This window comes from Chroicocephalus ridibundus, chromosome 11 (assembly GCF_963924245.1).
Source record: "Chroicocephalus ridibundus chromosome 11, bChrRid1.1, whole genome shotgun sequence".
Lineage (NCBI taxonomy): Eukaryota > Metazoa > Chordata > Aves > Charadriiformes > Laridae > Chroicocephalus > Chroicocephalus ridibundus.
In genome coordinates, this window is record NC_086294.1 from 1,846,845 (window position 1) to 1,860,469 (window position 13,625).

Below are 13,625 nucleotides of genomic sequence, written 5' to 3' on the forward strand. Positions count from 1 at the left end.
CGAGACTCCGGGCATGCCTTTTGCCTCCCTCGGCCCGCTGCTACGCTGACAGCGACTTCACCGCCGACAGCGTGGATGTGGCCGGCACGGGCACTCTGTGGCCGGCTGAGCGCTACGAAGTGTGCCTGAGCAGCGGCTCGGGGAGGAGGCAGTTCCAGTTCCTGAGGCCCGTCCTGTGCAGCCCACAAAGCAGCGTTGCAGCGGGGCCGGGAAAGAAGAACGAAGATCCCCTGTGCAGCTGGCAGGCCGCGGGCGAGAGGGAAGGCGAGGCGGGGAGCACGGCCCCTCTGCCCGTTCAGCCGCCGGACTGGCCGGACGACAGGCGCGTCCATGCGTGAGCCTTGTTGAAACCCGCCTGCCTTCCCCGTCCTCAGCCCGAGACTCCTGAGTAGATGTAGTGCCGTGCTGGGCTGTTACCTGCGTGCTGCGCCTGCGGGGGTTTCCGCCGGGCTTCCCCGGCCGGGGAAGGCGGCTCGATCCCTCCGGGCTGAGACTCCGCCCCACGGTGCTCCAGGAAATGCCCTGCCCCTCTCTCGACGCCGTGCTCCTGGAAGTGCAGGGAGCGGCCGTCCGGGAGCCAAGGGCGCCCACCTGCCGGAGGGCTCTGGGCAACGGGCATCGGGGAAAGAGACGGGGCAGCTGCCGGCGCTGCCCGTGCAGTCGGAATCAAGCGTCGGCCCCGCAGGACTCCCGGGGCTTCTGCGCTGCGCTTCCCTCGCAGGCGCCGAGTGCGCGCCTCCTGCCGCGGAGCCCCGAGGCGGGCGAGCGGCCGGAGCCGCGCGTGTGCGCGCGGGCCCGTGTGCCGGTGCGAGGCGGCAGCGCGGGCAGCGGGCGGCGGCGGGCGCAGTCCCGCCGCGGGCCGCAGGGTGGTGCTCCCGGCCAAGGCGGCGCCGAGCGGCTGCGGGCGGGGAGGCGGCCCAGCCCAGCCCGCCGCTACACAGCCCAGCCCAGCCCAGCCGATACGAGCCGGGCAACGGCGGCGAGCGGCGGCCAGCGGTGCCCCGTGCCAGCGGCTGCCGGGCCAGGGCGGCCGCGCTCCGTACCGCCATCCGGAGTCGGCGAGAGGGAGGCCGCCCGACCGCCGCCCCGCCGCGCTGCTGCCGGGCGCCGCTCTCTGCGGAGGAGTGCGCGGGCGATCCGCGAGACGGAGGCTGTCCGCCGGCCCGAGATGGCGATCGCAAGGCAAGTGCTTTGTCTCTGTGCTTTCCTCTCCCTGCCGCTCGCTCGCTCCGAGCCCATCCGCTACTCCGTAGCCGAGGAGGCGGCGAGCGGCTCCGTGGTAGCCAACGTGGCGGAGGACGCGGGGCTGTCCTCGGCGCAGCTGGCGGCTCGCGGCGCCCGCCTGGCCTCGGAGGACGGCCGGCAGCACTTTCGCTTAGACCCCGCCACCGGCAGGCTCGTCGTGGCCGAGAGGCTGGACCGGGAGGAGCTGTGCGGCCAGTCCGCTACGTGCACGCTCCCCTTCGAGCTCCTGCTGGCAAACCCGCTGCAGTTCTTTCGGGTGGAGGTGGCCGTGGAGGACATCAATGACCATTCCCCCATTTTCCCGGAGGAAACAGTCACTTTTAAGATCCCGGAAACGAGCAACCCTGGCTCACGTTTCCCTCTGGAGGGTGCTCGGGACCTGGATGTTGGCAGCAACAGCATCCAGGCTTACAGCATTTCTCCCGAGAACGAGTACTTTAGCGTCTCTTCTGGGAGTCGGGTTAAAGGCAAGAAGTACGTGGAACTGGTCTTGGAGAAGGCTCTAGACAGAGAGGAGGAGGCAGAGGTGGTTTTCTGTCTCATTGCCGTGGACGGAGGCTCTCCTCCCAGGAGTGGGACCACAGAAATCCACATTGTTATTTTAGATGTAAATGACAATGCTCCCATCTTCACACAGGAGCTGTATGTTGGGCAGATTTTGGAAAATGCACCTGTAGGTTGGGTATTACTCAGAGTAGTGGCAACTGATCAGGATGTGGGAATTAATGGGGACATCACCTATCGGTTCAGTGAAGGGGTGGGCCAGAGCAACTCAGCATTCACAATTGATCCTACCAGTGGTGAAATTAAACTCACGAAGCCTCTGGACTTTGAGGTGGCAGAGAATCATGAGCTCAGTGTGCGGGCCATGGATGGCGGTGGCCTGTCAGCTATCTGCAAGGTGTTGGTGGAGGTGGTGGACGTGAATGACAACGCACCTGAGCTGGTGGTGAATTCCTTCAACAGCCCCCTCCCCGAGAACGCATTGCCTGGAACAGTGGTTGTCCTCTTTACTGTCAGGGACCGGGATTCTGGTGCGAATGGGAAGATCTCCTGTGCCCTTGAGGACCAGCTATTGTTCTCCCTGCGTCTGGCCTATAAGAACTACTATGAGCTTGTCACCGTCAATGCTCTGGACAGGGAGGAGATGGCACGGCACATCCTCATTGTCACAGCAGCAGACGCAGGGTCACCTCCTCTCACAACCACCCAGACCTTCACGGTGGACATCTCCGATGTCAACGACAATGCACCTGCCTTCAACCAGACATCATACACGATGTATGTGCGTGAGAACAATGTCCCCATGGTGCTTGTTGGAGCTGTCAGTGCTGCAGATGTTGATGTGGGGCCCAATGCCAAGGTGTCATATTTCCTGGCACTGTCCCATCCCACAGAGCAGCCTCCCTGCTCCTGCATCTCCGTGAACTCTGAGAATGGGCACGTGTTTGTGCTGCGGCCTCTGGACTATGAGCAGGTGAAGCAGATTGATGTGCTGGTGAGTGCCTCCGATGCCGGATCTCCTCCTCTCAGTGCCAACGTCACCGTCCACCTTGTTGTGGTGGATGAGAATGACAATGCGCCTCTGGTGCTGTACCCATCACAGGACAGCGGTCCACCATCCAGCGAGCTGGTGCCTGTATCAGCTGAAGCAGGGTACCTCATCACCAAAGTGGTGGCTGTGGATGCAGACTCGGGACAGAACTCGTGGCTCTCTTACCACCTGCTGAAGGCCACCGAGCCCGGGCTGTTTGTGGTTGGTGCCCAAAGTGGAGAGGTGCGGCTGAAGAGGCCAGTGACAGAGAGGGACGCTGTGAAGCAGAAGCTGGTTGTTGTGGTGCGAGAGAGACAATGGGCAGCCACCGCTGTCCGCCACTGCTGCACTGAACGCCCTCCTTCTCAATGACTTCTCAGAAGTGCGCCTACCGCACAGCAGCCTGGCCACGGAGGATGAGAGTGACTCCCTGACAACCTATTTAATCATTTCCTTGACCTTTGTCTCACTCCTCTTCCTCGCATCCATGACAGCCTTCATCACTCGCAAGGTGTGCAAGAGAAAGGAGCTGAAGGCAGGGCACGTGCTTTATGGTGCTGGCAACTTGCAGAGCAGCCTGGCTGATGCAGCCACAGCGGGGACCTTGCCCCATGGCTATTGCTATGAGATCAGCCTCACAACGGGCTCTGGCAACAGCGAGTTCAAGTTCCTGAAGCCCATCCTCCCCAGCCTGCCACCACAGCAGTGCACCACGGTTGGGGGCACCCGCGATGAACAGGATTTCCCCTGTGGCCCCATTACTGCAGAACACTTTGCACCAGACAATCGTGGGACCGTCTCTGCAGAACAGTTCAATAATCTTTCCTTTAACTAGCATGGAGTCAGCACATACAGAGGCTTCATTCACGCCTCACGATAGGAAGGGATCACTGTTACAGCATGTGGCAATGGTTCCTCCCAGGTTAATCTGCATTTGCAATTGGTGTCAGTGATTTCTGCCAAATTCTATGTCAGAAGAAATTTTGTCTCCCCCTCCAAACAAACAAACAAACAAGCAAACAAACAAAAGGACCTCAAGCCTCCTTCACCCAGGAAATAATATTCTTCAGCTGTGAAATGCTTTGAGAGTGGGGTTAGGTCCAGGGTCACCAGTCAAGTTCTTGTCTCGCTTGCTGTTAGGCAAGATCCTGGCCCTCTTATTCTGTGCTGTAACGCAATGGCAAAGTCAGGCAGACAAATCCCATTGTCCTGGTTTCAGGTGGGATAGAGTTAATTTTCTTCCTAGTAGCTGGTAGCCTAGTAGCTGTGTTTTGGATTTAGCATGAGAATAATGTTGATAACACACTGATGCTTTAGTGGTTGCTAAATTGTGCTTGCACTGAGTCAAGGACTTTTCAGCTTCTCATGCCCTGCCAGTGAGGAGGCTGGAGGTGCATAAGGAGTTGTGAGGGGACAGAGCCAGGACAGCTGACCCAACCTGGCCAAAGGGATAATTCATAGCATATGACATCATGCTCAGCCTATTGAGTGAGGGGAACTGGCTGGGCATCTTGGGATGCTACTGAGGAACAGGCTAGGCATAGGTTGGTTGGTTGTGAGCAGTTGTTTTTCATTTGTATCACTTGTTTTTTCTTGTGTTTTAGTGAACTTTTCGTTGTTTTTATTTTCACATTCTTTTTCTTCTTGTTGTTCTTATTATTATTTCATTTTATTTCAATTATTAAAGATTTCTCATCTCAACCCATGAGTTTTCTCACTTTTAGTCTCTCAGTTCTTTCCCACATCCCACCATGGGGCTGTCTAGGGGGGTTAGTGAGTGAATGGCTGTGTGGTGCTTAGCTGCCAGCTGCGGTTAAACTATGACACAGGAGCTCACGGAAATGCCCATAGCCCTTGTCCCAGTTCAGAAAAGCAAGGAAGTTGTGAGTACTGTGTTACTATGTGGTGGAAGCATGGGGGGCTGGCTCTTCCCTGGGTGCTGGATGTCTCTGTCTGAGATGTTTGGGGTCTATGTGTTTTGCCTTCTTGTCACGATGTCTGTCTGGACAGCCATTGTGTGTCTGCATATGCTGCACTAGTGCTGCGTGGTGAGGCAGGGAGTTGCTTACATCAAACCCCTGTGGTGCACGCAGTTCCAGCTCATTGGGCAAGAAAGGTATTTTGTCCCTTTGAGTACAGCAGTCTCCTCTTCTCTAGGGGAGAGCAGTAAGGCACACAAGATCTTCTTTTGGCCCACAAGATGTGGTGGGCGTGCTGTCTTCCTGGGATTACCTTGGAAATATAGCAGTGCTAACAGGAGTGGAATGAAATGGTGCCGAGCATAGCAGAATAGACTAGACTAGAGAAGACTAGAATAGAGGAGAATATTTCAGTGGGGACGGACTTGCCACGATCATTTAGTCCAACTGCCTGAGCACTTCAAGACTGACCAAAAGTTAAAGCATGCTTTTAAGGACATTGTCCAAGTGTCTCTTGAACAATGGCAGCCATGGGGCATCAACCCATTGACTCTAGGAAGACTGTTCTAATGTTTGACCATCCTCTTCATGAAGAAATGTTTCCTAATGTCAAGTCTGGACGTCCCCTGATGCAGTTTGCACCATTGCCACGCGTCCTGCCTCTGGATACAAGGGAGAAGAGATGAGCACCTCCCTCTCTCAGCCTCCTTTTCTCCTAACTAGGCAAACCCAAATCCTTAGCCACTCCTCATAGGACATTCCTGCCAGACCTGTCACCAGATCAGTTGCCCTTCCTCTGGATGCAGCTGAGTATCTTAGCATCCTCCTTTAATGGTGCGGCCCAGGACTGCACAGAGAACTCAAGATGAGGCCGCACCAACACTAAATAGAGTGGGATAATCACCTCTTCTGACTGGATGGTTTCACTGTGTTTGATGCACCCAAGGATGCAGTTTGCTATCTTGGCTGCCAGGGCCCAACGCTGACACGTCCTGGGCCTGCTGTCAACCAACACCCCCAGATTCCTTTCTGCAGGGCTGATCTCCAGCCACTCCTCTCCCAATTTATACTTGTGCCCAGCATTACTGCATCCCAGGCACAGAATCTGGCACTTGGACTTCTTCAATTTCATGCTATTTATGATTGCCCAATGCTCCAACCTAACTAGATCCCTCTGCAAGCCCCATTGTCCCTTGAGAGAGCGAGCAGCACCTCCCAGTTTGGTATCATCAGCAAAGTTGCTAATGATGCATTCAACTCCTGCATCGAGATCATTGGATAAATATTGAACAGAACTGGCCTGAGAATTTCACCCTGAGGAACATCGCAGGTGATATGTCAGCAGCCAGATATAGCCTCCCCCAGCCCCATTGACTACAACGCCTCTTTAGCCTCTTCTTTAGCCAGTTCACCATGAACCTGCTCATCTCAGAGTTGGACAACGTATCCAGAAGAATTCTCTGAGGAACAGTGCCTCAAAATGTACTAAAATCCAGAAATCTACATCCACAGCGTTCCTTCATCCACAGGGCGTGTGACTTCATAATAGAAGGACATGGACCTGTTGGAGCAAGTCCGGAGGTGGGCTGTGAAGATGATCAGAGTGCTGGAGGACCTCTCCTATGAACAGAGGATGAGAGAGTTGGGGTTGCTCAGCCGGGAGAAGGGGAGGCTCCAGGGAGACTTTATAGCCCCTTCCAGTCCCTAAAGGGGGCCTTCAGAAAAGCTGGGGAGGGATTCTTTACTGGGGAGCGTAGCGATAGGATGAGGGGTAACAGTATAAACTGAAAGAGGGTAGATTTAGATTAGTCATTAGGAAGAAATTCTTAGAGTGTGGTGAGATGCTGTCACAGGTTTCCCAGGGAAGTTGTGTATGCCCTGTCCCGGGAAGTTTTCAAGACCAGGTTGGGTGGGGCTTTGGGCAACCTGGTCTTGTGGAAGGTGTCCCTGCCCATGGCAGGGGAGTTGGAACACGATGATCTTTAAGGTGCCTTCCAAATCTAACCATTCTATGATTCTATGATATCAAAGCAGTTAAGCAGGACTTTCCCTTGGTGAACGCACGTTGACTGTGCCTGATGATTGCATTGTTCTTTAAATGGCTGTCATTAGTAACCTGTATGATCTTCTCCATAATCTTTCCAGGATCTGAGCATAGACTAACAGGTCGGTAGTTTTCTGGGTCATCCCTCTTGCCCTTCTTGTAAATTGGAGGAACATTGTCTAGCTTCCAGTCAGCAGGGACCCCTCCCCAGTCTCCCAAGGCCTCTGGCAGCTGATCAAGAGGTCTCTGGCTGTAACATGAACTAGCTCCTTCAGTAATCTGGGACAAAAAATTCCATCAGGCGCCATGGACTTGTGAACATTCTGCTGATGCATCTGATCCCTGACAATTTCTGCGTCCACCAATGGAAAGTCACTGTTCTCGCACTCGCAGCCCTCTGACTCAGTGGACTGGGCAGCCGAAAGTTGATTAGGAGTATTAAAGATTGAGGGAAGAGAAGCATTGAATGCCTCCTCTTCTTCTTCATCCCTGTTGGTCAGGTTACCGTCTTCAACAAGTATCAGTCTCATGTTTTCTTTAGACCTCCTCTTGATATTGACATACTTTAAAAAGCCTTGATTGTTGTCTGATACAATGCTGGCCAATTTCCGCTCTAATTCTGCTTTGTGCATTCGTGTCTTCTCCCTGCATATACAAACCTCAGCTCTGCAGTCCTCCTGCAAAGCCTGACCTTGTTTTCCGAGATCACACAATTTCTTTTTCCTCTTGAGCTCCAGCAGGAGTTCCTTCTTTGGCCAAGCTGCTCTTCTGCCCTGTTTGCTTGACTGTTGACACAGTGGAATTGCTTGCTTGTAGACTGTAACTGTTCAGAGCTGTGAAAACATGCTCATTGCCTTTGGGTGCATTGTAAGGAAACTGCACAAGTTGCTTCAAAGGACTTTGTCTGAAGGTAGAATCGAGATGGACTTGGAAAAGGGCCATTGAGTTTGGTGTCATCTTTGTTGTTCCTGAGTTCAGAGGCTTCTTGATGGGAGGGGAAATCTGTCCCACCAGGATTTCCTGGTTTTGTGTTAGAGTATTTGCATTCTCCTTTTTGCCCTTTCTCCTTCTACTTTGTGAACTGTGTTTGAGCATTGTCTTACCTCTTCCTCTTAAGAAGGACTGTCACTCCATGTATAATATGAGATTGCTTGAATGAAAGCAGTGTGGCACAGAATATTTGGAAACACTGACACTGTGTTGTGCTTGAGTTATAAACTGTACCATTGTAAACAGGGATACTCTTGTGTGTAAAAATGAAATAAAGAGAACTCTGGAATGCCTTGTATGGAGACAGTAGTCTTTGTAGAGATGTTTATTTTTGTTGGAAAGGTCTGTCAAAGTTTTTCAAAAGGCTGCAATTTTTTTTTTCTCATTTTGTCCCTTGCCTGATGTACATCTGAGTGGGTGCAATTCTTCCATTTGGAGATGAAGCCTAAACCGCATTCAGTGATATTGTGGGGAGCAGGGCTTTGCTGGCAGTCCTGCATGGGTCTTTGGGGCACTGAGCTTCTGGTTGCCACAGGGCCTATTTAGATCCAGGTCATTGGAAAGCGGAAATCCCAATTGGTCAATGGAAATCCCATTCTTCCTAGAGCGTCACCTGTGGATGGCAGCTGTGACGTGTTTGAGCCAAAAACATTTGTGACATTAAAGGTGTACGAGTTTCAGAAGATGGATGGCCGAAAAACAGCATACATGTTCCTTTCGGGAAGTATTTGTGGGCACAGGAGGAGGTGGGTATTTGATGAGCGATATCTGCTACCAAGGAAAGGCTTTGATCTCAGGAAATGTAGAAGACTTCACCCATCCCTTCCACAGGGACCGGATAAAAAGGTAACACCGGAGGCTGGTGTAGTGAAGACAATTATCTGTCAAGATGTGAATGCTGCACTATCCAGTTAACCGAAGAAGAATCATGGAATCATTTAGGTTGAAGAAGACCCTTGAGAACATCGAGTCCAACTGTTAAGCTTACATTACCAAGTCCACCACTAAACCCTGTCCCTAAGCACCACGTCCACGGACGCTGGGCGCTTCCGTGGGCGGCCGGTGTAAAGGATTGACAATCCTTTTTGGGTGCAGAAATGCTTCCGAGCAAGGGCAACAGGGATCGGGGAAAGAGACGGGGCAGCTGCCGGCGCTGCCCGTGTGCTCGGAGTCAAGCGTTGGCCCCGCAGGACTCCCGGCGCTCCTGCGCTGCGCTTCCCTCGCCGGCGCCGAGTGCGCGCGTCCTGCCGCGGGGCCCCGAGGCGGGCGAGCGGCCGGAGCCGCGCGTGTGGCGCGGGCGCGTGTGCCGGTGCGAGGCGGCAGCGCGGGCAGCGGGCGGCGGCGGGCGCAGTCCCGCCGCGGGCCGCAGGGTGGTGCTCCCGGCCAAGGCGGCGCCGAGCGGCTGCGGGCGGGGAGGCGGCCCAGCCCAGCCCGCCGCTACCCAGCCCAGCCCAGCCCAGCCGAACCGAGCCGGGCAACGGCGGCGAGCGGCGGCGAGCGGTGCCCCGTGCCAGCGGCTGCCGGGCCAGGGCGGCCGCGCTCCGTGCCGCCATCCGGAGTCGGCGAGAGGGAGGCCGCCCGACCGCCGCCCCGCCGCGCTGCTGCCGGGCGCCGCTCTCCGCGGAGGAGTGCGCGGGCGATCCGCGAGACGGAGGCTGTCCGCCGGCCCGAGATGGCGATCGCAAGGCAAGTGCTTTGTCTCTGTGCTTTCCTCTCCCTGCCGCTCGCTCGCTCCGAGCCCATCCGCTACTCCGTAGCCGAGGAGGCGGCGAGCGGCTCCGTGGTAGCCAACGTGGCGGAGGACGCGGGGCTGTCCCCGGCGCAGCTGGCGGCTCGCGGCGCCCGCCTGGCCTCGGAGGACGGCCGGCAGCACTTTCGCTTAGACCCCGCCACCGGCAGGCTCGTCGTGGCCGAGAGGCTGGACCGGGAGGAGCTGTGCGGCCAGTCCGCTACGTGCACGCTCCCCTTCGAGCTCCTGCTGGCAAACCCGCTGCAGTTCTTTCGGGTGGAGGTGGCCGTGGAGGACATCAATGACCATTACCCCGTTTTCCCAGTGGAAAAAGTCGTTTTTAAGATCCCGGAAACGAGCAACCCTGGCTCGCGTTTCCCTCTGGAGGGTGCTCGGGACCTGGATGTTGGCAGCAACAGCATCCAGGCTTACAGCATTTCTCCCGAGAACGAGTACTTCAGTGTCTCCTTTGCAAGTCAGAGTGAGGACGACAAATATGTTGAACTGGTCTTGGAGAAGGCTCTAGACAGAGAGGAGGAAGGAGAGGTGGTTTTCAGTCTCATTGCCATGGATGGGGGCTCTCCTCCCAGGAGTGGGACCACACACATCCACATTGTTATTCTAGATGTAAATGACAACTCTCCTGTCTTCACACAGAAGCTGTATGTTGGGCAGGTTTTGGAAAATGCCCCTGTGGGCTCTGTTGTTCTCAGAGTGGTGGCAACTGATCAGGATGTGGGAGTTAATGGGGACATCACCTATCAGTTCAGCGAAGCAGTGGGCCAGAGTAGGTCATCATTCATGATCGACCCTACTAGTGGTGAAATTAAACTCACGAAGCCTCTGGACTTTGAGGTGGCAGAGAATCATGAGCTCAGTGTGCGGGCCACGGATGGCGGTGGCCTGTCAGCAATCTGCAAGGTGTTGGTGGAGGTGGTGGATGTGAATGACAACGCACCTGAGCTGGTGGTCAACTCCTTCAACAGCCCCCTCCCCGAGAACGCATTGCCTGGAACAGTGGTTGCCCTCTTTACTGTCAGGGACCGGGATTCTGGTGCGAATGGGAAGATCTCCTGTGCCCTTGAGGACCAGCTATTGTTCTCCCTGCGTCTGGCCTATAAGAACTACTATGAACTGGTGACTGTGAGTATGCTGGACAGGGAGGAGATGGCACGGCGCATCCTCATTGTCACAGCAGCAGACGCAGGGTCACCTCCTCTCACAACCACCCAGACCTTCACGGTGGACATCTCCGATGTCAACGACAATGCACCTGCCTTCAACCAGACATCATACACGATGTATGTGCGTGAGAACAATGTCCCCATGGTGCTTGTTGGAGCTGTCAGTGCTGCAGATGTTGATGTGGGGCCCAATGCCAAGGTGTCATATTTCCTGGCACTGTCCCATCCCACAGAGCAGCCTCCCTGCTCCTGCATCTCCGTGAACTCTGAGAATGGGCACGTGTTTGTGCTGCGGCCTCTGGACTATGAGCAGGTAAAGCAGATTGATGTCTTGGTGAGTGCCTCCGATGGCGGATCTCCTCCTCTCAGTGCCAATGTCACCGTCCACCTTGTTGTGGTGGATGAGAATGACAATGCACCAATGCTGCTGTACCCATCACAGGACAGCGGTCCACAATCCAGCGAGCTAGTGCCTGTATCAGCTGAGGCAGGGTACCTCATCACCAAAGTGGTGGCTGTGGATGCAGACTCGGGACAGAACTCGTGGCTCTCTTACCACCTGCTGAAGGCCACCGAGCCCGGGCTGTTTGTGGTGGGTGCCCAAAGCGGGGAGGTGCGGCTGAAGAGGCCAGTGACAGAGAGGGATGCTGTGAAGCAGAAGCTCATTGTTGTGGTGCGAGACAATGGGAAGCCACCGCTGTCAGCCACTGCTGCACTGAGTGCACTCCTGCTCAATGACTTCTCAGAAGTGCGCCTACCGCACAGCAGCCTGGCCACGGAGGATGAGAGTGACTCCCTGACAACCTATTTAATCATTTCCTTGACCTTTGTCTCACTCCTCTTCCTCGCATCCATGACAGCCTTCATCGCTCACAAGGTGTGCAAGAGAAAGGAGCTGAAGGCAGGGCACGTGCTTTATGGTGCTGGCAACTTGCAGAGCAGCCTGGCTGATGCAGCCACAGCAGGGACCTTGCCCCATGGCTATTGCTATGAGATCAGCCTCACAACGGGCTCTGGCAACAGCGAGTTCAAGTTCCTGAAGCCCATCCTCCCCAGCCTGCCACCACAGCAGTGCACCATGGTTGGGGGCACCCACGATGAACAGGATTTCCCCTGTGGCCCCATTACTGTAGAGGACATGGCACCAGAGAACCCCGGGACCGTCTCTGCAGAACAGTTCAACAGTCTTTCCTTTAACTAGCATGGAGTCAGCACATACAGAGGCTTCATTCATGCCTCACGATAGGAAGGGATCCCTGTTACAGCATGTGGCAATGGTTCCTCCCAGGTTAATCTGCATTTGCAATTGGTGTCAGTGATTTCTGCCAAATTCTATGTCAGAAGAAATTTTGTCTCCCCCTCCAAACAAACAAACAAGCAAACAAAGAAACAAAAGGACCTCAAGCCTCCTTCACCCAGGAAATAATATTCTTCAGCTGTGAAATGCTTCGCGAGTGGGGTTAGGTCCAGGGTCACCAGTCAAGTTCTTGTCTCACTTGCTGTTAGGCAAGCTCCTGGCCCTCTTATTCTGTGCTGTAACGCAATGGCAAAGTCAGGCAGACAAATCCCATTGTCCTGGTTTCAGGTGGGATAGAGTTAATTTTCTTCCTAGTAGCTGGTAGCCTAGTAGCTGTGTTTTGGATTTAGCATGAGAATAATGTTGATAACACACTGATGCTTTAGTGGTTGCTAAATCAAGCTTGCACTGAGTCAAGGACTTTTCAGCTTCTCATGCCCTGCCAGTGAGGAGGCTGGAGGTGCATAAGGAGTTGTGAGGGGACAGAGCCAGGACAGCTGACCCAACCTGGCCAAAGGGATAATTCATAGCATATGACATCATGCTCAGCATATAAAGTGGTGGGAAGTGGCCGGGCATCTGAGAATGCTACTCAGGAAGAGACTGGGCATCAGTCCTTTGATAGTGAGCAGTTGTTTTTCATTTGTGTCACTTGTCTTTTCTTGGGTTTTAGTTATCTTTTGGTTGTTGTTGTTATTTTCCTTTAATTATTATTAGCATTAGTTTTTGTATTAGTATTGGTATTTTAATTTTTTATTTCAATTCTTAAACTGTTTTCATATTAACACAAGAGTTTTTTCACTTTTACTCTTCCAATTCTATCCCCCTTCGCACTGTGGGTGGAAGGGAGGGGCAGTGAGTGAATGGCTGTGTGGTGCTGTGCTTAGCTGCTGACTGCGGTTACACCACGACACACACACTCACTGAAATGCATGCAGTTGTCCACCCGGGTCAGAAAAGCAAGGAAGTTGTGAGTACTGTGTTACTGTGTGGTGCAAGCAAGGGACTCTTTCTTCTTGGGGTGCTGGGTGGCTCTGTCTGACATGTGTGGGCTCTGTCTGTTTTTCCGTCTGGTCTCAATGTCTGTCTGGACAGCCGTTGTGTGCCTGCCTATGCTGCAATAGTGCTTCCCAGTGAAGCAGGGAGTTGCTGCCATCCAGACGCTCTGATCAGGCAAGAAGGGTATTTTCAACCATCACCCACAGATCCCTTTCTGCAGGGCTGCTCTCCAGCCACTCCTCTCCCAATGTATACGTATACACAGTACTACTCTATCCCAGGTGCAGAATCTGGCCTTTGGACTTCTTAAGTGTCATGCCGTTGATGATTGCACAATGCTCCAATCCATCTAGATCCCTCTGCAAGGCCTCTTTTTCCTTCAGAGAGGGAGCAGCACCTTTCTCTTTGGTATCATCAGCAAAGTTGCTAATGGTACCTTCAACTCCTGCACCCAGATCACTGAAAATAGTATTGAACAGGACTGGCCCTAGAATTGAACCCTGAGGAACACCGCTGGTGACATGTCACCTGCCAGACGTTGCTCCCCTATGCACTGCAACCCTTAGAAGCCCTGCCCTTCAGCTGGTTCTTCACCCTGCTGATAGTGAACCCGCTCATCTCACAGTTGAACAATGTATCCAGAAGAATTCTCCGAGGGATGATATCTACAGTCACACAAGAATC

At 54.1% G+C, this 13,625-nt stretch overlaps 1 protein-coding gene and 1 pseudogene across 1 annotated transcript; both read left to right on the forward strand.

Annotated features, from left to right (window-relative positions):
• The first annotated feature begins 1,042 nt into the window (after nt 1-1,042).
• On the forward strand, nt 1,043-8,008 carry LOC134521999 (protocadherin beta-15-like; annotated as a pseudogene).
• Nucleotides 8,009-9,080: 1,072 nt separating this feature from the next.
• On the forward strand, nt 9,081-13,497 carry LOC134521992 (protocadherin beta-15-like). Its single transcript, XM_063349169.1, has one exon. It carries the CDS (start codon nt 9,405-9,407, stop codon nt 11,844-11,846), a length of 2,442 nt encoding a protein of 813 aa, XP_063205239.1. The 5' UTR covers nt 9,081-9,404; the 3' UTR covers nt 11,847-13,497.
• Nucleotides 13,498-13,625: the final 128 nt, after the last annotated feature.